The sequence below is a fragment of the Chelmon rostratus genome, chromosome 1 (genome assembly GCF_017976325.1).
Source record: "Chelmon rostratus isolate fCheRos1 chromosome 1, fCheRos1.pri, whole genome shotgun sequence".
Lineage (NCBI taxonomy): Eukaryota > Metazoa > Chordata > Actinopteri > Chaetodontiformes > Chaetodontidae > Chelmon > Chelmon rostratus.
The window spans coordinates 1,536,687-1,555,965 of record NC_055658.1 but is presented as its reverse complement, the minus strand read 5'-3'; the positions used below and the strand labels follow the sequence as shown (position 1 = coordinate 1,555,965).

The following is a 19,279-nucleotide window of genomic DNA, read 5'->3' as shown; positions in this document are numbered from 1 at the left end:
CATCACATCTGTTAGCAGACACAAAGAGACAGGCACAAACATGTCCCACTCAGTGTTTCCTCTCATTGTACCATTCATCGTGCTTATAGCAAAGCCAACAACTATATCTACTAATTATTATTATATTATTAAACATTTTCTGATGCTGTTGAAGGGTTTTTTTTCCATCAATAATATCTGACAGTTTAGACCTGTTTTCCTCCCATATTTTCAGCTGAGATACAAAACTATAGAGAACAGTTCAAACTCTGTGGAGTTATATATGAATACACCTGCAGCTTTATGGTGAAATCTGTGGTAAACAGAATGATAATATAAATATTTTATAAATCTGTTATTTCTAGATTGTTAAAATGTACATTGTATCATGCTTGTAAACATATCTCTTTCTTCAGTTCACTGAATGTAGACATATTATCTTCACCCTAGACACCAAGTATTATATTTATGAACAGCAGACGTTGTTATGTATCTTTAAAAGGTCAAAACAAAGGGCATACTGTAATAATGTAAATAAAACATCCACCTACTACTAACCATACACACAGAATACAAAAAATGAAAGTCAAATGTAGTGCAGACAGCTGCAAGAGAAAAGCAACACAGCAGAAAACAGCAGTGAGAAATGTCCCACCCAGAGCACAGGCACAGTACTGGCCTCCTCAGAGCTTTGATCAAGTCATCAGAGACCAGCTGAGATTTAGTGGGTCTAAGTGAGAGCATGTTCAGTATGTCTGCATCATTCCTGACTTTGTGATATTAACCCTTGACACATTGTCTGGCTAACATCAGCCAGGCTCTTCCTTCTCTAACACATCCTGACCTCAGCGACGGGGAGAGTGAGCAGCTCTGGTGAGATACGATCAGTACTGTCCCTGTCACAGCAGCAGGCATGGTGAAACTCTGGGCCAGCTAGATGCTGGCCCTCCTCTCATGGAGAGGTGTGATGGAGCTGCTCCTCCTTTATCTGACAGGTGGTAGAGGCAGAAAACTATGTGGCGACATTCTAATGCAAAAAGCGAGAATAAATGCATAATCAAAGGCAGGAATTTGGGGAATGAGAGAGTACATACACAAAGTGATGGTGATATACATATAGTGTTGTATTTCCCATAGGAATCTTTTTTCACTACCTTGTTGTTACTTCAGCTTTCCATTATATGGCAAACTAAAGTATGATTTCAAATGAATATTTTTATTCTATTTTATTTTATATTATATTTTTTATTAGTGGGAATGCATGATTTAACTTTCTTTCTGAGAATGAGCAGAAGAGATCAATATCAACTGAAAACAGCACAAGGACAGTATCAAGCCAAAGTGTGTAATACACCCGCCATGTCTGTGACACATTTTAAAATCACCTTCTCATTCTGCTTTCAAGTTGGATTAATAATAATAATGTGCGACATCCAGTTACTCTTTCAAAACTTACAAAACGACTTGCTTAGGCTGAGGAAAGGATCATGGTTTGGGTTAAACTAACTACTTCCTTAAAATAATGTTACATGCTTGTAAGTTAGTACCACAGTTACAGAGTGCTTCACACACTAAAAGATAAAAATGAATAAACAAATAAAAAAAAGATTACAATATAAAACACTTCTTCTCATTTCTACATTACATACAGACCAAGAAATATTTGCTTGATTAAATCTAAAAACAGAACAGAGCATCAAATGCCATCTGAAACGTCTAACTGAGTCTGCTGCACTATCAGTATTCTATATCAACGATGGATTTACTGTGTAATGTGTAATGTGAAAGACGCCACTCTGATGAACCACAGAGACTTTTCACCAGCTCCATAGTGTGGAGCTTTTTAACTGCTCCATACTGCTGAGGAGAGTGAATATTGGACTTACATTCATCAGGTGGATACAAACACAACTCCAGGTGAAGATATTCTCATTTTATTTTTATTTTTATTTGCTATAGCTATATTATATTATTGCACTGTTCTTATTTGCACCTTCGATACTGTTTGCACCCCCCTTGTGTTCTACAGAGCTTCTGTAACAGTAAATTTCTCCATTGTGAGATTACAGTTTTGCTCAGTCGCTTTGGTGCTTTTCTCAGATCAGAATGAAAATCCTCATAACTCTTAGTTCAACCTCCACAACATTTAGTCATTTGTGCACATCATAGTAGCAATTTCTCCTTCCTCTGAAGCAATAGCAAATGTTTTTGGACATGTTTCAGTTGCTTTCATACAACTCTCTGCTGTTTTAAACATTATCATTTGCTGATGTCACGTCAGTCAAAATGAACTATACTCACAGGAGTAAAAACGAGATCTGCCTGGATTCCCACCACATTTGCACATTTTTCTACCTCTGCTTCGAAGGCAGAGACTGCTTTTGTTTGTGAAATGAGAAATGTTTTTTCTCCAAAAAGAGTGGTGTAAAACCTAAAAAATACACTTTCTCCCTGCTCTCTGAAACACTAGTTAAGGATTAATCGCTCATTTGTTAATGTCAGATAGTCTATTTATACGTTCTAAATAAATCTGTGGTTCAAGATTTGGTATAAACACTTGTTATTATGGGATTCTTGGGTTGGGTCTGAACCGACCTGGACCATACTGTGAAAGTATAGAATATGAACAGTATGTTAAAGGAAACTTGAATATTCAGCATAATGAAATTACATGATAGAATTAAGATTTGCTTCAGTGAAGATTTGAACTGTCAGTGTACTTACCTGTGTCTAAAATAACAGAGTCAACAGCGAGGTGATAACCACTCATAACATTTGCAGTTGAGCATGTTCTTAACCGTCACTCCTCTCTTTTCACCTCTGCATTACTGTTAAAAAAGACAGGACTGTTGCACAGAGCTGGCTCAGGTCAGCACCCTGCTCATCTTGTTTGATGTCATATGTATGACATCAAACTCTGTTCATGACAAGCTGCTGTTCATCACAAACACATTAGCTGTGACACATGAAAAACAACACTGAACTGCTGCAGAGCACAGCCAATCATACATACACCACAGCAAATGACAGCTAAGCCAATAGGCCTTAAACGACACCATGTACAGTATAAAGCAACAAGTCGATTTCAAACAGTAGTCTTACCCTCAGCATGATATCCACAAACACTCAGTGATGGTGTGTGCTCCCACACCGTGAACACCAGCCCTTTCCTCCAGTGTTTACCAGAGAGAGTCTCGTGTGGAAGCCTCTGCTCCTAAAGCCTGCAGCAGATTAGTGTGGCTGACGGACGGTGGTGAGAATAGTAAAGGATTAGACAGAGGGGAAAGTAAGGGCCAGGCCAGACAAATGGAAATCACATCAGTAACACCGAGTGAGGAGCACCGCCTCACCATATCCCCCCTTAATCCTGTTAGGGGGCTACCAGGCGGGCAGCAGAGCGAGGCCTATGGTAATGTAGGCTGGTGAGGTCTGAAGGGCTACCACAGATGAAGAAGGACATGAGACTATGCTGTTATTGTGACTGATTTTAGACGGGGATACTATGTGTCTGTGGAGGGGAGAGCTCCTCCTTCTTTGATTCATACCCCTGATTGTTGGGATGAAAGTCTGATGGCAAATATGGACAAACAGCGAATCAAACAGTATAAAAACACAAATGTCCCCCTTCAGAACTGATTTCAATGTCCTTGTACCTTAAGAGAATTTACTGTACATGCCTTTATTACATTCAGATCCTCCACTGCAAGTTTATCAGGTCATCAGAACATCTTGTGAAGGTCAAAACAGGTACTCATGTGTATTATTTACTTGCTATTACTGATGTTACTCGTGTTGATAACGTTTCATTTTAGACGTTCTAGCAATGTCTCCTAATGTGAGTCTTTTGGTCAGTGCACAGATCAGCTAAAACTCAACACATATGATGAGTATTAAATGAAAAATGAATGAATATTTCAATGCTAGCAGTTCTTTCAAACAGATTCCTTTGAGAATAAAGTTGTTAGAAACTCAAGAAAACTAACTATTCCAATGAAAACAATTGTCTCACTGAATATTTGTAAAAGCAGTTGTGGGTGTGGGGACAGTGAGAAAAATACAAAAGAATGATTTGCACTTATGACTCTTTCTACTTTTACTGCCACTTGTCTACAAGGAACAGGGGGGTACAGAGACTTCTTCAATGTCTGTGTCTCTAACCTTTGACTGTGTGATTGCTTGGAATGTCTTCTTATCTTAAAATTAAAACTTAAAAACTACTGATCACTCATACTTTAAGACTCCCTCCTTCCATTGCTTGAAGTGAACAGAACAGTCTTTGTTTAAGACAGAATTGTGAATCATGGTAGTAACAGGACATGGTTGTTATGTGTTAATAAAACATTTTACACACACAGTTTGTTGTTTCAAACTCTGTGTGCTGTTTGAGACCAGGACTGAGGTTCAGAGAGCGAGCAGTGCTGTGAATCATGCTTCACTGCCTGGTAGTGACACATTGTCGGGACCTTTATTGAAGTCTTGGTCTGTGTTTTGTATATGATGAAAACAGTCTAGGGACCTCCAACAGAGCACTGCTTCTCAAACAATCATTTTGTTTTGGTCTCAATCTCCCTGCATCCCAAAATCCTGAGGACAGCACAGAACAAGGGGACAGCCAGTGTTTCACCTCTCATGTGATTCTGAATTCTACACTAGTTTGCAGTAAGGAGTTCTACATCTATCAGGGGCTTCTTCACCCTGACGAAACGAAATCTGAAATGCAGAATCATTTTGCATAATCTCATTTTACGTTAAAAATATTAGTTAATTAGACAACAACAAACCGCAACTTTAAAATAAAAATGGTGGTATCTGTCAACACAAAAGCAATAATTATTTTAGATTGGAGAATTAAGTGTTGCAAATATATTTTTAATAGAGTAAAAGCTCAGAAACTACTGTATATCTTCAGGAAACTTAAAAAGGCAAATTCCTGTATAATGTTCTTGTCAACAAGAACTTCAGACAGCATCCTGACTGAAAACATTATGAACTGGCGTAGTTAATGCATGGCTCAGGACAGGAGGGCTCTGCAGAGGGTGATTAAACCAGTCAGAATATCATTTGTACCCATCTACTGAGCCTCAGTGATATCGCAGAGGTGAGGTGTCTGTTGGATGTTAAGAGAAAACACCCAACCCAGCCACAGTCTGTTCACCATGCTGCTGTCTGGCAAGCGATGGAGAAGTATCTGCTGTACCACCAGACTACAGCAGCTTCTTTCCTCTGGCTGTCAGACTCCTCAACTCATCCTCTGCACTCCTCTAGAAATACTGGTTTATCTTTGGTTGGTATGGTTTATCTGACTTATCACTGATTCATTCATCTATATCATTTTGTTTTGTGTGTGTTGTGGAATGAAGAATAAATGAACCTTGCGTCTTGTATGCCTGCATGAAGCAGATTCAGAGCCAGGCCTGTGTTCTCAAGGAAACCCCTTCATTCATATTCATGTTCTCTCCCTCTACATGTAAGCACAGAGGAAAATCACAGGGGAGAAAGAGAAGGGCATTATCAGACTGGCAGAGCTGCAGTCCCTCTCTTTCTCTCTCTGTTCCCTCTCATCCTGTCTGCTATTCACTCCCAGGCTGCTCCTGGGAAATCCCAGAGGGAATGCACATCACTGGGAATTCCTTCCTCAGCAGACTGAGATGGTGGATAAGTCCTTTGACAGCAGCGGGACAGCAGCATGCAGAGCCCCAGACATGCTGGGTAAAAACATATGTACACAGGGCCCCGTCTCGCCTCTCGGGAGAAAAGCCAACTCCTGTCCTGTCTGGCGGGTGCAGGGCTGATGGTCACTGCCTCTGGCTGCCTCTCGTCTTGGTCGGCTGATGTTGTGTCTGGGCTTTGGTCAAGGTCTATTTGCAATCGTCTGAACCTTCAACCCCCCTTCTCCATTTGTATTGTGTTAAATGAGACTAGGGCCCGTTCTAATCCTGCTCAGGGCAGGAGCGAGGGGCCACTCTCTATTCTATTGATCCTTCGCTTCATCAGGTCCCATAACAGCCATTAAAAGATGTTAATCCAGTTTGTGCCTTGGTCTGGATCGATAGTAGACAAAAGCACTGTCGGAGGGTGAACATTAACTCACACATGTGCTTTATACACCATCAAGATCATGACAAAGACACTGTAACATCCACTCCTAACAGATACCAGTATCATTGTCAACAGGAGCAAAAACAAGAAAGAGTTCAGTATGAGGCAGTTTGTACAATGTGTTGACTTACCATTTCAAAATTCAAAAGTGTTTGTGGCTGTTCTCAATGTCCAAACTGAAAGGTGAAAAACCCATTATCACACCTCTGGCTGCATCCCACTGCATCCCAAATCTCTTCCCAAGAATTCTGAGGTGTACATTTGGGTATGAGTGGTAGGAACATGTGATTGAAATATAGAGTGAAAGAGCAAGACATGTAGGATGTGTGACCAGATGGTATTGCAACCCTAAGATTGTATTTATGCATTATCTGAAGCCCAAGCCACTGATGCACACGTGGTACTGTCTTTGGGATGAATGAATAGCAGTTGGTATTTACACCAAAGTGTCAACAGTTCTGTGAATAATACTGATCTGCAGTCAAAGAGAAGCAATGGTCCACTCTAAGATCAGTCAGTGGCCATCCCTCCCTTTCTTTTTTTTCACAAGGAGAGGCATTGACTGTTGGCTTTATTCATATTCATAAGTTGGTAAAAACATGCCCAACTGATTAGTTTGTTTGTGAATGCCATGCATCATTTCATCAGGAAAATCCTGTTAGCAGCAACCTGACCAAAACAGACAGACACAGGCAGCTGGAGCTGGAAAATCTTATGCCATAGGAATTTGGCTGAATGTGAACTGATTAAAAAATTAAAACAAGTGGATGTTTTTGGAATATTTTAAAGAAAGCTCAATGCTAAAGGAAACAACTACACAATCACAGGTTTTGTCTGTCAACTGGTTTATTTTATTTATTGCATATTTATATTGAACAGCAAATGCATGCAAGTTTTAAGAACTGATTTTGGTCTCGTATGAATAAAATACATATAATGAACAAAGCAACTGTTTACTAATTACCAATATTAAAACAAATTTCCTTTTGTGTGTCTTTGTAGTCTTGCCACAATAAATCATACAAATGAGGATAACAGCACATTCAAACAGTCTTCCCTCGGTGTTGTGCTCATTTGTATACAAGAAAAGCAATGGAAGAAGTCATGTGAAAAGAGGAGTTCAAAACCACACCTGTATACACCCCTGCAAACACCTGGCCAATCACTGTCTACGACCGTTAGATTGTCTGTTTCTGATGATTCCACCATCAGAAAGTGGGTTTCACACACTGTTAGACAATCCAGCAAGTATTTTATTCAAAGAATTCTGCAGCCTTTACAATATTAAGTATCCCATGTGAGTTAAATTACATACATTTCTACAATACAATACCAAGTGTTTCTGTTCATGTCATAAATAGAAAGTGGGCAGAGCTCTGAGACTCAGACGGGGCTTGCCATGACCGTTTGAAGTAAGGAAGGGGGTCACTGAGTGTTTTATCTCAGGGAAACAATGATTTGATGCTAGCAGACCTTTCAAGGGTCTTTTTTTAAAACACAGATAAGAGGATCGGCAAGTGGCTGGAGAGGGGCAGTCAAAACAAGTCCTGGAACAGAAAACCCTTACCCCACCAAACTCTGGAAAGACTTATTTTCACCAATCCAAGTGTTATTTTGTTATTATTTTCCTCAGCCATGTATCCTGAGACAAACTTCTTGATTTCTTTTTGTATTTAGCTGAGTCAAGTGTGCATCCAGAATCTAAAAGTGAGTATGTTCTTCTGTACTGGTCTGAGCTCTCTCATTAAAGCAAGAGTCCATTAGCCTTCACAGGACTAATCTGTGGAGAATGCTCAGTCTGTACTATCAGTCAACACTATCAGCTGCTCCTCCAGTAGAGGAAGGGTGATGTCTCTCAGTTTTAAAATGGATCCTAAAGACAAGAGAGAAGTGAGTGCGCCAAGTGACTCATGTCAAGTGGACATGCTTATCTATGAAAGATGGGTGGCTCTCTCTTGCAGTGGCTCCACTGCTCCCAAGGCGGCCAGGCAGAACTAGTGAGCACTCAGGCAGAGAGGAAGTCCAATGCAGGGTTCAGCTAGGGAGGGTAGGTGCTCTGATTTGACAAGTGTCTTCTGACTAATAAATGTGAAGTAAGAGTTTCTAGAATTGAGGAAAAAAACTGCAGGGTGGTTTAAGATGTCAGCAAGTCCAACAGGGTAGGAGTTCAGGAGGCGGAGAGGTGGATCAGTCCAGAGCAGACTGCTCTACACCAGGCAGCTCGCCCCTCCTCGAGACAGCCGGCGGCCACAGGCCACCATGACGGAGTGGACTTTGCTAAAACGTCTCCTGGATGCTGTCCACCAACACTCCACCATGATTGGGCGCCTGTGGCTCACCGTCATGGTTATCTTCCGGCTGCTCATTGTCGCGGTGGCAACTGAGGACGTATACACCGATGAGCAGGAGATGTTTGTGTGCAACACGATGCAGCCGGGATGCTCCACCGTCTGCTACGACGCATTCGCACCTATTTCGCAACCTCGCTTCTGGGTTTTCCACATCATCAGTGTCTCCACACCATCCCTCTGCTTCATCATCTACACATGGCACAACCTGTCCAAGCTGCCCCACAACACCACCCAGAGGCAGGGCCAAGGATTAGGGGATATCCCAGGGCCGGAAAGACCAGACATTGGACGAGGTGGCGGACAGGAGATTTATGATCGGAGCTGCAACTCGGACAGCTGCTCCATCCACTCCCATAAGCATCTAGGTCACAGCCTGGCAGATGTGCTGGAAGGCATCACTGTCCAGAGTCTCCAGAGGGGAGACCCAAACAACATGGTGTCTTTGACCCATGCCCGAGTTTGTACCTTCAGGGAGGGGAGTGCAGAGGGTCATGTGGTTTCGGGAGGTGTTCTGTCTAAATGTTATGTCTTTCATGTGTGTTTACGGGCTGTTCTGGAGGTGGGCTTTGTCCTGGCCCAGTGGAAGCTGTTTGGCTTCCAGGTGCCAGTTCATTTCCTTTGTACCTCGGCACCCTGCAGCCAGCCGGTGGATTGTTACGTCTCCAGGCCCACGGAGAAGACCATCTTCCTGCTCTTCATGTTTTGTGTGGGTCTCTTCTGTATCCTGCTCAATCTGCTGGAGCTCAACCACTTGGGCTGGAAGAAGATCCGGCAGGCAGTGAGGTTGAGGGAGAGTGCATCCTGGGGAGGTTGTCGAGGTGTGAGGAGGGGATATGAAACTTTCCCTCCAGACAGCCCTTCTCTCGAATCCTCTTTAGGCTTCAGGGACGTGACCAGCACCACCTCCCTGCCCACTTTGGACCTGGTGGTGGGTCACCAGCCTGACTGGACCTGTGCTGTGAACTGTGGCAGGATGAGGGAGCCTAAGGATGTCACAGAAACAGAGCAACCAAAGAGACAGGACTCCCATAAAGGAGAGAGGCAGCCTCTGAAGAGTAAGAGGGAGGTCAGGGGGTCCAAGCAGAGGAGTGCTGAGGTCTGGATATAGTATGCTACCATGGGGACTGCTGCTGCCTTTCACTCTGGAATTCAGGATCCTCAGCAAAACAAAAGTTCAAATGAGTGATTCGCCCAATATTTCATCTTGCTTACCTCTACTTGAATATATCCATGCAGATAGTGTTTGTCTGAGATTTCCCCCTCCATTAAAATGCAATAGCAGTGAATGGTATTTTATTTGTGATGACATAGAAAAACAATAATTCAAGAGTAACATGTCCTTCAAAAAATAGGCCCTACTGATCAGGATAACCCACAGACCATGCTTTCAACAGTTTTATAGGAGCTGTTTTTTCAGCAAAAAAGTTCCTCCAATGAAAGCTATTCACACACTATCAGGACATTGTTTCAGGGAAATATATGCTACGAGTGAATTTTGAAAAATAACCTTTTAATGTGCACCACAAATTACATTTCACCTCCAATTTACTGGCAGATACTGACAGATATCTAAAAAAAAAAAAAAACTAAAAAAAAAAACCTAGACACATAAAATTAAAAGGCACAACAAGAGATGAAAGAGAAAATACACTTACTTGCCGGATGACTGAGGTCCACCTAAATAAACCAATGTTGTCTAATTCAATTGCCCTGCAGTAAATCCTCCCTTCATGAAGGTTATAATGTTCACTTTCTGCTCAAAGTATTTTTATGGTCATTGTGGGGACTACAGGTTGCTGTTAGCTGTATGGCATTACACTAACACCGGTTTCTAATATTTCATCTACAACATTTAGAAAAGTGAGGGTGGACTGGATTGTCCAGTGTCCAGAATAAATCTTAATCAGCATTATGTATTTATAGACAGAAGATGTTTGTTAAATGTCATATCCTTATATCTACACCTCTGATTGAATAATTCTGTCAACAAATGTCCCCCATATCCTTTAACAACAAACCCTTCACCTACAGCACTTCTGGGACAAATCTTAGCTGAATGGACTTAAAATATCCCAACTGAATGGAGACACCAAAGTGCTCTTGGCAATAAATGCTGTTTTTTATTCTGATGCTGTCTGATTTAGTACAATGTTTAGGAAGAGCCAGAAACTGCAGTTCCTTAAATGGCCACTTGAGGCTGTTTCCAAAAGCAAGTCAGTCCCCATAGACCCCCATATTTAAATTACCTTCACGGCAGAAATAAACATATTTACAACCTGGTACAAAAATGGTTTTGGACTCTATTGCTGATTTACCCGTTCATGACAACTGTAACAACTCGCTCGTTTAAATTATATTAAGGCTTGAAGTTATGTATAATTATGGGCATGGCTCCTTTGAGTTACAGCTAGCCACTAGGTTTCAGTAACCAGGCTTCATTTGGCCCACCTAAGCTCCACCGACGCTCCATGTCTATGCCCATTTTTGGACTAGTGGTGAGTTTGGTGTAGTCAGGTACTGCCAAGATGGTGGAGCCACTGTCACTGAGCTTCACAATGACGGCAGAAAACTGTTGGTGACTTCACAGAGACAGATGTCCATTGCTTTATATATACTTTAGCAGACTATGTAACTTTTGGACTTTACAATGGAATCAAAATCCATGTGAATGTGCCGTGTTCACAATACACAGGACAACAGATGACCGGGTAGGACAGAGTGTATAAATATTTCTCTTTTGAGGCTGATCACTGATGAGAGGGTTCATCCTTTAAGGCAGTGGTTCCCAGTTTTTATTTGTGTGTGATCTTCCGATAGAAAACAGTATCTACCTGATACATCTCATCACAGGTTGCGTGAGTTGTGAGCAATGGAATAATTTTTAGATAATTTAATTTGACTGTCAGGAGCATAAAGAGGTAAAATTATAAAGTATTAAATTACACAGTAAGAAAATGGCAACGATTAGACAAAAGCACAATAAATATAGTTCTGTGTATAGACTGATATTTTCTTTGTTTGGCCATTTGTTTGTATGGCCAAAAGTATGTGGTATGTTGGTTTGAGCCTTTCCACCAGGTGTTATAACCTGGCATTAGTGAGGGCCATGATGCTGGGTGATGAGGTCAGGCTCACAGTTAATCTCAGAGGTTTTGGGTGGGGTTGAGGCAGGACAATCCAGTCAAGTTCTTTCACATCAAACTGGGAAACCAGTTGCTATGGAGATGGCTTTGTACACAGGAGCGCTGTCATGTTAAAGCATGAAAGGACAATCCCTTTCTGCTGACACAAAGCTGGATGTACACTGTGGTTTAAGATGTCATTGTGTGCTCTAACATTAAAATTTCTCTTCACTGAAACAACAAGTGGCCTACAACATGAAGAACAGCCGCATGACACAACCATACACATCATTATGACCGTACAGTTTAATTCAGAGATGAAGATGCACACAGAGCACACATGATCAATAGTTGCTTGTCATTTATTTACTCAATATATTTATTCATATATTCATTTAGAACATCTATAAAACACCTTTTGCATAAATTATGGTACTGAAAGAAAAAAAAACAGAACTGCACAGTCAGATTTCTTTAAAATGAATACTGACAAGAGAATCGTGTGGAGTGCAAAGGCAAACAGAGGTACAGAGAGAGGGAGATCTTGTTTTAGTGTCTCAGAGTCAGTAATTCATACTGTGGGGCTAACTGCAAAAAAAAAATAAAAAACTCGTTTAAAAAAGGTTAATCTTACATTCAGTCTTAAATCTGTAAACAGCTTTGGAAATAGTGAGTATAGCTGAGTACACTCTGTTTCTTCTTTCTGTCCTTCTGTTCTGTTTCCTGGTTTAACCCTTTCTGTAATATACTGTGACTCTTCTCCGGAATCCAAAACCCAAAACCACAGTCTTTAGAAAAAAAAAGATCATCATGCAACATGAACGTCTAAGCAATTACAAGCTAGTATCCAATACATCTTTACTTTCTCTCTACTGTATATAGAGTACAGTTGGTCCACATATGATAAATTATCACGTTTCCTCAGTTGTACTCATTTTGAGTACTGAGAAATCTTGAATAAAAGCTGGCATTGAAATAGTGGTCAAATAAAGGCTGGTCAGTGGCTAAACACTGAATTTGGGTGGAATAAGCTGTACTCTGATGGCTCATTTGGTAAATTCAGCACAATGTACATTTCCACACCACTAATTCCATCAGTACAACATCAGAGTTTCACTCTGTTCAAAAGACCAATTGTTTTGTTAATTAAACAGTCAATCGTTAACTGAACTAATTGTTTTGCTGATAACTTACAGTCAATGAAATGCAAACTAAAAGCCTACCAGGGACTGCAGATATTATAAAAATGACTTTAAATCTGGATTCTGATTGCAGTTGAATCCAAAGGCAAAATGATTTAAGCTTCAGACTGTAAAATCAGTTTTCTCAAATGAAATGCACTCTCCCAAAGGAATCTTTCGCTTCGTGTCCATCAGCAGCGCACGTAACAGACCTTTAAACTATGATTAGAGGGTTCCTGCTGATATGCACCATGGGATTTTAAATAAATATAATGCCCATCCAAGCCATGGAAGTACTTGAAATGTCTGCAAACTCACATTGTTTGTGGAGAAAATTAATTGGACTAGCTGACCCAATTTTGCAACTCTATGCCCTTTGAGCAACAGGAAAGCTTTTAATGTAAAACCTTTCAAAAGAACATTTAACATGAAGGAATAGGAATAAATTAATGAGATAATGATATTCAATGATATTTCTGTTTATACATTTATCTGAGTGGTGAGTATGACATGGATATGTTGTACAGACTGAATTAGCGCAGTGGATGTAGAATATCATGAATCTATCCAGACAGCAGCGAGCTTTCGTTTGCATCAACAGCACAGTAAAACAGAAGCAGGTCAGAAAACTTACTAGAACATGATAAAATGAATCAAACGAGACATTCAATATAAAGATTCAAGTAAAGGCCTGGTTTTCTCTGCAGTTTAGGTAAATAAAGACCTTGGCCTCTCTGAGGATTTATGGTAAGTTTGGTGGCATGTAACTACTACTACTAGTCTACTGAGGGGCTTTACCAGCTCAAGCTATGATGGAACTTCCTAAATGAACAGATTTATCAGCACAGCCACACAGTAACACCAGGCCTTAACTTATCCTATGGCTTATCACGAGCTAATAAGAGAGCTGGAATGAATTTCACAAGGTAACAGGACTGTCTACTTCCACAGACTCTGTATACATCCGATTTAAGATGCGGTACAACCATTTTTACAATCTACATTACAAGAATTGGAATAGGGGATTTAATGCAGCACAGTACATCCACCTCTGTGGTCACATAAAACTAAGTATTTACCATTTTGAATTCACATATATATCAGATATGGTAGTGATTGTAACCCCTTTGTGAATAATATAAAAGTGCAACGCTGAAAGAAAAAAAAACAAATCTTAAACCAACAAAAAGGTGCATGTCCATAGGCAGGCTGTAAGTGGTAGGTAGATTCTAAAGCTTCAGTGCAAGACAGACGACAGTTCAAAAAGCACTTTCATATGATTTCAGTGTGACAAGGCATTCATCTCCAGACAGACAGAGAGAGGGACATTCAGAGAGATGAAGTTCAGTTAAGGTCCTCGCAGTCCTAAGAGCACAGCAGGCTAGCAGGCAGGCAGTTTGGGGGGGGCAGAAGGGTACAGAGTTACAACACGAGACAGGCCAGCCTGAACACAGGCCCAGTCCAACAGTGATAACATCCTGTACATCGCGTACTGTGTCCCATGATCCCAGTGGAATGTGATGCTGACTTTAACCGGTGAGTTCATCACTGTTCAAGAGCCGTGGCTCGAAATGCTCACAAAATAACAACATGTCGAAAATAAAGAGTGCCATCCAGCTAAAGCTTAAAGGATAATTCTGCTTTATAATAACTTGAACGTTATTTTTTTTTTGTCATTTTGGCCATCGTTTCTATCAGTCATTGTACTCACCAAAGAAATTCCTGAAATCTGGGAAAATCTGGGAAGGAAACACGAGCAGTCAGACAAGTGCACAGACTCTTTATCCAGATCATCTAAACAAGAAGTTTTAGAGGTAAAACTGGAAGTGACGCCACCTGAAACGCTGCCAATAATCCTCACACAGGAAAATAGTGTGTGCACAACTATGGCGAGTAAGGTAGGTCAAAGTTAAATCAGGAAGTGGTGATAGATGGTAACAACAGCCAGTCTGGATAATAATTTGACCTTGTGCCTTCATTTTCTTTTCCTTTCCTTTCCTTTCTCTTCTCTTTCTTGTTTGGCTAACCTGGAGGTTTGTTTTAAGCAGCATGAATCACTTTGAATTTGGCCACTTGGGGGCAGACTTCCACAACCAGCTGAACATAACACATATTATGACATATTAGAACTAACTGTGTTTCTTCTGATGTCGTCTGTCTGCTGTTTGGGGCTAAGCAGGTCGTGTGCAGGCCTGCTGCTGCTGCTGAAAACAAGCCGATTGAGACTGAACCAGAACAGTACATTAGAAGGCTGGAAAATCAAAAAAAATGAAACTTTCACGCCTTACTGAGCTGAGGGGAGCTGCAGATGATAACTGATGATGATCATAACACAGAAGTACCCAACTGACTGCGGGTGTTTCTTGACCCCTGCAGCTCCTTTTCAGCAATGATACCACGTTCCCAATCTCAGTAATTAACTTGACAAGAACATTGTAATTATTACTGATAGAAATGCTGACCAAAACAAGAAAGAAGTTGTAATAAACTGAAATTATCTTTGTACTTTGGCAGGACTCCACTTGGATGCCTCACAAATCATTATTAGCACTTAAAAAGCGAGGCTTGTGTTTGGATAATAACACAGAACATGAAATGCTTTTGAAATAGGAAACACATCAGTGGCATACAGGACAGCAGCGGCCACACTGCAGCTCTTCTACTGCAGCAGTGCCTAATAAAACGTGGGGCTTTGCTGAAGCATGCAGGCTGGTTATCAACTCACCAAGACTTCATCTCCATTTTAAAAAGGGTAAGTTCACCAAAGTTTAAACAAATCATGTTTTCTTGGCCGCTGCTCAAATTTTTAATTTCTTTTTAATTGTCTTTGTTCAATCCTGTGAGCACCACAAAATAAAATTCCATTCTTCATTTGGATGAGCCAAAGCTGATCATTTAACCCTTGATTCACCTGACTAAACTCTTTGATTATGATGGCTTGTATGTGGTCAGCATGATGCAAGAGGTCATGACAATTAAAGCTATCACCATGAGGGGATTTGTGATACAAATTGAAAAGCCTCTATAATTTTTTTGGGTTACTATATGACACTGTCACGGGACTGAATATATCCTGAAATGTATTTAATATTCCTATTGGGACTGTAATGGAAATAAAGGCATTCACTTTGTCTGTAGTGACTTACAATACAGTCATGATGTCCAGAGTTGAGGAGCCTCACTTTGTGGTGAGGGGCCAAACACAGGCAGACAGCTCAAGGAGATAAACTTTGATCAGCAGAAACAGGTGGTCTGGCCAACCAGGAAGAATGTCCCACTTAATGGCTTGGGCTTCAGTTGGCTTCAGGTCCATAAATATCGACAGCAAAAAAATGTAATCAGTGACATTTGATCAGAAGTTGGCTTGGGACAAAACTACTTGTCTTCTCTTGTGTTTTTTTCAGCTTCTGGCTGAGCTGGCTCGTGCATTTTCAGGTCCGAGTCGAGCTGAGGACAGAGGCCGAGTGTGGTGAGGCAGGAGGGAGCCTGCAGAGGACTTCACTGAGGCAGGGGGACGATGACCTCCACGTAGTTGATGGGGAAAAAGCCGGACTCACCGTTGATCATGCCCTCATACCAGTTCTCGTCTATCTGGTTGGTGAGGATGATGATGTCACCTTCCTTGAAGCCCAGCTCGCCCTCATTCTCTGGCTCAAAGTCGTAGAGGGAGCGACAGCACGGCTGGTCCAACACCTCTGACTCTGCACCAGAATGACAGATTTAAAGTTATTCAGTCATATTTCACTCCTGCACATTATTAATGTGAACGGGCTTCTTTCCGACCTTGTATGCTGCTTTAGTATATATAAACCAAAAGCCAAAACTACTAACGATTACCTTTAGTATGAAATAATTTTTTCAACTAATCGTTCGATCAATAAAATGTCCAAAAAGAGTTGAACATCATGTCTTTAATTTCTTTGACTCCACCGATTGGAGGTTGAGTGGATGGGGTTTGTTCATTTGTCGTGAACACCATCCACAGATGAAGCCCTGAGATGCAGTTGAAAGTTCTAGAAAACGATGAGTCAGACTAAAGTTTCCAAGACCATGAACAAGTTTCACACTCTGATCTGAGTGACAGTCCAAACAACCCACAGACCCTCATGTTTGAGATGAAAGCTGCTGTGTTTGCTTGCTAATACAGGATTTATGGATCATCAGAACTGCTGTTGGTTCATTTTTTGTTGATGAATCTTTTCAGAGCACATTTACGCGGATGTTAAAGCACAGTCAGTGTGTGTTACTCACGGTGAACATTGCCATTGGTAGTGGGGCTCTCAGGCCATGACAGTGGAACAGAGGTTACATGATCAGCTGGGTGAGATGGAGAGACAAATGGAGATGGTGCTGAGCACAAGACAACACAAAACAATGCACACACTCAGTATATGAGGAAGAAATCATCCCAGATGTACACACAGTTCACGAGTAGTGTCTGACTTTTACCAGTAGAGGGCGATTGAGGGAACACAGAACAAATATAAGCCTTACTAATCTGTAAGTCAGGGACAGACTTGAAAGAGCAGAAAAGCTTGGAGTGAAAACAGAACCATGATCTTAAAGTGGCAAATTACAACATGCCCTCAGTTTGGAACAAATCTCATTTGTTATGCATTTCTAGTCTCCAGCTTGACAAGACGTTATCAGGCTTTTTTTTTTCCAGCATGATGCCCCCAGTGCCACAGATGACTCTGATATTTGCTAATGAACAAACCTGTTCATTCCAGCTGTCAACAGTAGCTAACATCATTTTATGAAAATGATAAAATCATACAGGTTTAGAATCGGATGAACTGAACATCGAACATGTTTAAAGTTCATTTATATCTAGAAATAATAGACCAATTAGATTATGTTTGGTGATATACTTAATAAACTTTACATTTCTTAATTATTATTATTATTATATAGTGAAAAATAATCATCATTACACTTAAAAGTAGCATTTTTTTGATAACTACTACATAGCTTTGGACTTTTGGCGATAATGACAAACTGCAGATAAGTCACATCTGTCAATTAAAGCTGAAGATATGAGACATCATCTGAATGGATCCTGTTGATGGCTCTGAGCTCACTTTGACTGCTGAGCTAACATTACATTTGCTCATTTAAGCTTCACAGACTGACCAAACACACTGGTGCTCAGTTCTGAGCTCATCATCATTCATGTGATGTGATTAAAGGTGGAACTGAGGGACTCCAAACGCTGTTTACTTGCTGCTGGCGTTAGCTGTTCGTCTGTACTCAGCTGTTGTTCAGCTCGAGTGTGGGGCTTGAAAATGACAAGCAGGACAGATCCTTTATCAGACACACCACTTGGAGTCTTTTTAAATATCAAAGTAATACAGAGTGTTGACGTAGTCGGGACACAAGTTGAATTCCGTCTCTTGATTGGAGTGATGGTGGAGTGATGGGGCGTCTTTCATTGTAGAAAACTAACACAAGATATAGAACTGAGTCTACACAAACCAGTTCATGTGCCCACAAAAGTGCACGCTCTCAGATCTTGATCCATACACTGATTACAGCACGGTTTGTTTCAGGCTCACAAAATAATCTGTGTCATTAAAAAGCACACACACAGCTCACAAAGCAACAAGCAGACAAACAAAAAGGCTTTGTTAGGATACAGGATGATGGGGAACAAGTGAAATGTCTACTGCCAGCTTGAAAAGATGGAAATATTCTGAGACTGTGTACATGGTAATCTGCATTTAGTAAGGGGAGAGGAAGACAGTTAGTGCATCTGATATCAGGTTCACATATGATGCAGCCACATTAGATCTAGATATGAGAGACATCAATGCAAGGTGGAGGTGAGATCACATAATGGAGCAGCCAATGAGTTCACCCAGGCTCAGAGGGATGAATGCACCCAAACACTGTATAAAGGAATACCCACTTTTTCCATTGACTGTGTGGTTGGTCTGGATATCTGTAAGGGATAGCAGAAAAAAGTATGCTAGAACTCAAAGCAAACAGTGAAGATGAGGCTGACAGAGACAATAACAGAAAAGAAAGCAAAACCAGACAGAAGTACACGGCAGCTGTACCGGTGGATCTGAGCGAGGAGCTGTAGGACATGCCGTTGTGCTGATTGTTGTCCAGGGTCTCCATGCTGCTCCTAATGGACTTTGGTTTGAACTCCCTCTTGGGCCGGCTGCTGGTTGTGGATATCCTGGGATGAAAAGGTAGCAGATGGTAGGTTGGATGTTTCCTGTCCAGCTCAAAGACACAGCTGAGGCAGGGCTAGGTAGTAATAGTCGTACAGTTGATATTAATATTGTCCTATATAAACACTATCAAAATATGATAAATGTACACAAAATCCCATGTAAAATAATCAATCTGATGAATAAAATGTGTTAAACTATTATATATTACATGAAACAAACTTTACTGACCAATGTTGTTGGTTTTTGAACAACACACAGAAATTTATAGAGCAATAACGTTTAAAGATCATTTCATTGCAATATGATTCTGTAGAGATTCAACAAGAAGAGAAAAGATTGAGACAAATGTTGAGTATGTTAAGCTC

General features: G+C 40.9%; 2 protein-coding genes across 4 annotated transcripts in view; one reads left to right on the top strand and one right to left on the bottom strand.

The window, feature by feature from the left end:
* The first annotated feature begins 8,337 nt into the window (after positions 1-8,337).
* Positions 8,338-9,537, top strand: gjd6 (gap junction protein delta 6). The gene is made up of 2 exons (XM_041939239.1): positions 8,338-8,836; positions 8,915-9,537. Exons 1-2 carry the CDS (start codon positions 8,338-8,340, stop codon positions 9,535-9,537), a joined length of 1,122 nt encoding a protein of 373 aa, XP_041795173.1.
* Positions 9,538-11,897: 2,360 nt separating this feature from the next.
* sh3gl3a (SH3-domain GRB2-like 3a) overlaps positions 11,898-19,279 on the bottom strand; it is a 42,781-nt gene continuing 35,399 nt past the window's right edge. The window contains exons 8-11 of one of the 3 annotated variants that reach the window (XM_041935525.1): positions 18,792-18,916; positions 18,641-18,673; positions 16,984-17,049; positions 11,898-16,433 (exon numbers count right to left, since the gene is read on the bottom strand). In XM_041935525.1, coding sequence (XP_041791459.1) covers positions 16,231-16,433; positions 16,984-17,049; positions 18,641-18,673; positions 18,792-18,916 — 427 coding nt within the window. In that variant the 3' untranslated portion in view covers positions 11,898-16,230. The remainder of the gene's footprint in view (positions 16,434-16,983; positions 17,050-18,640; positions 18,674-18,791; positions 18,917-19,279) is intronic. The other 2 variants (XM_041935542.1, XM_041935533.1) reach the window with 2 other exon arrangements.

Coding starts and splice junctions, on each gene's coding strand:
- gjd6 (XM_041939239.1), top strand. CDS start 8,338: ATGACGGAGTGGACTTTGCTAAAACGTCTCCTGGATGCTGTCCACCAA. Junction 8,837..8,914: donor GGAAGGCATCACTGTCCAGA/GTCTCCAGAGGG, acceptor AGGGGAGTGCAG/AGGGTCATGTGGTTTCGGGA.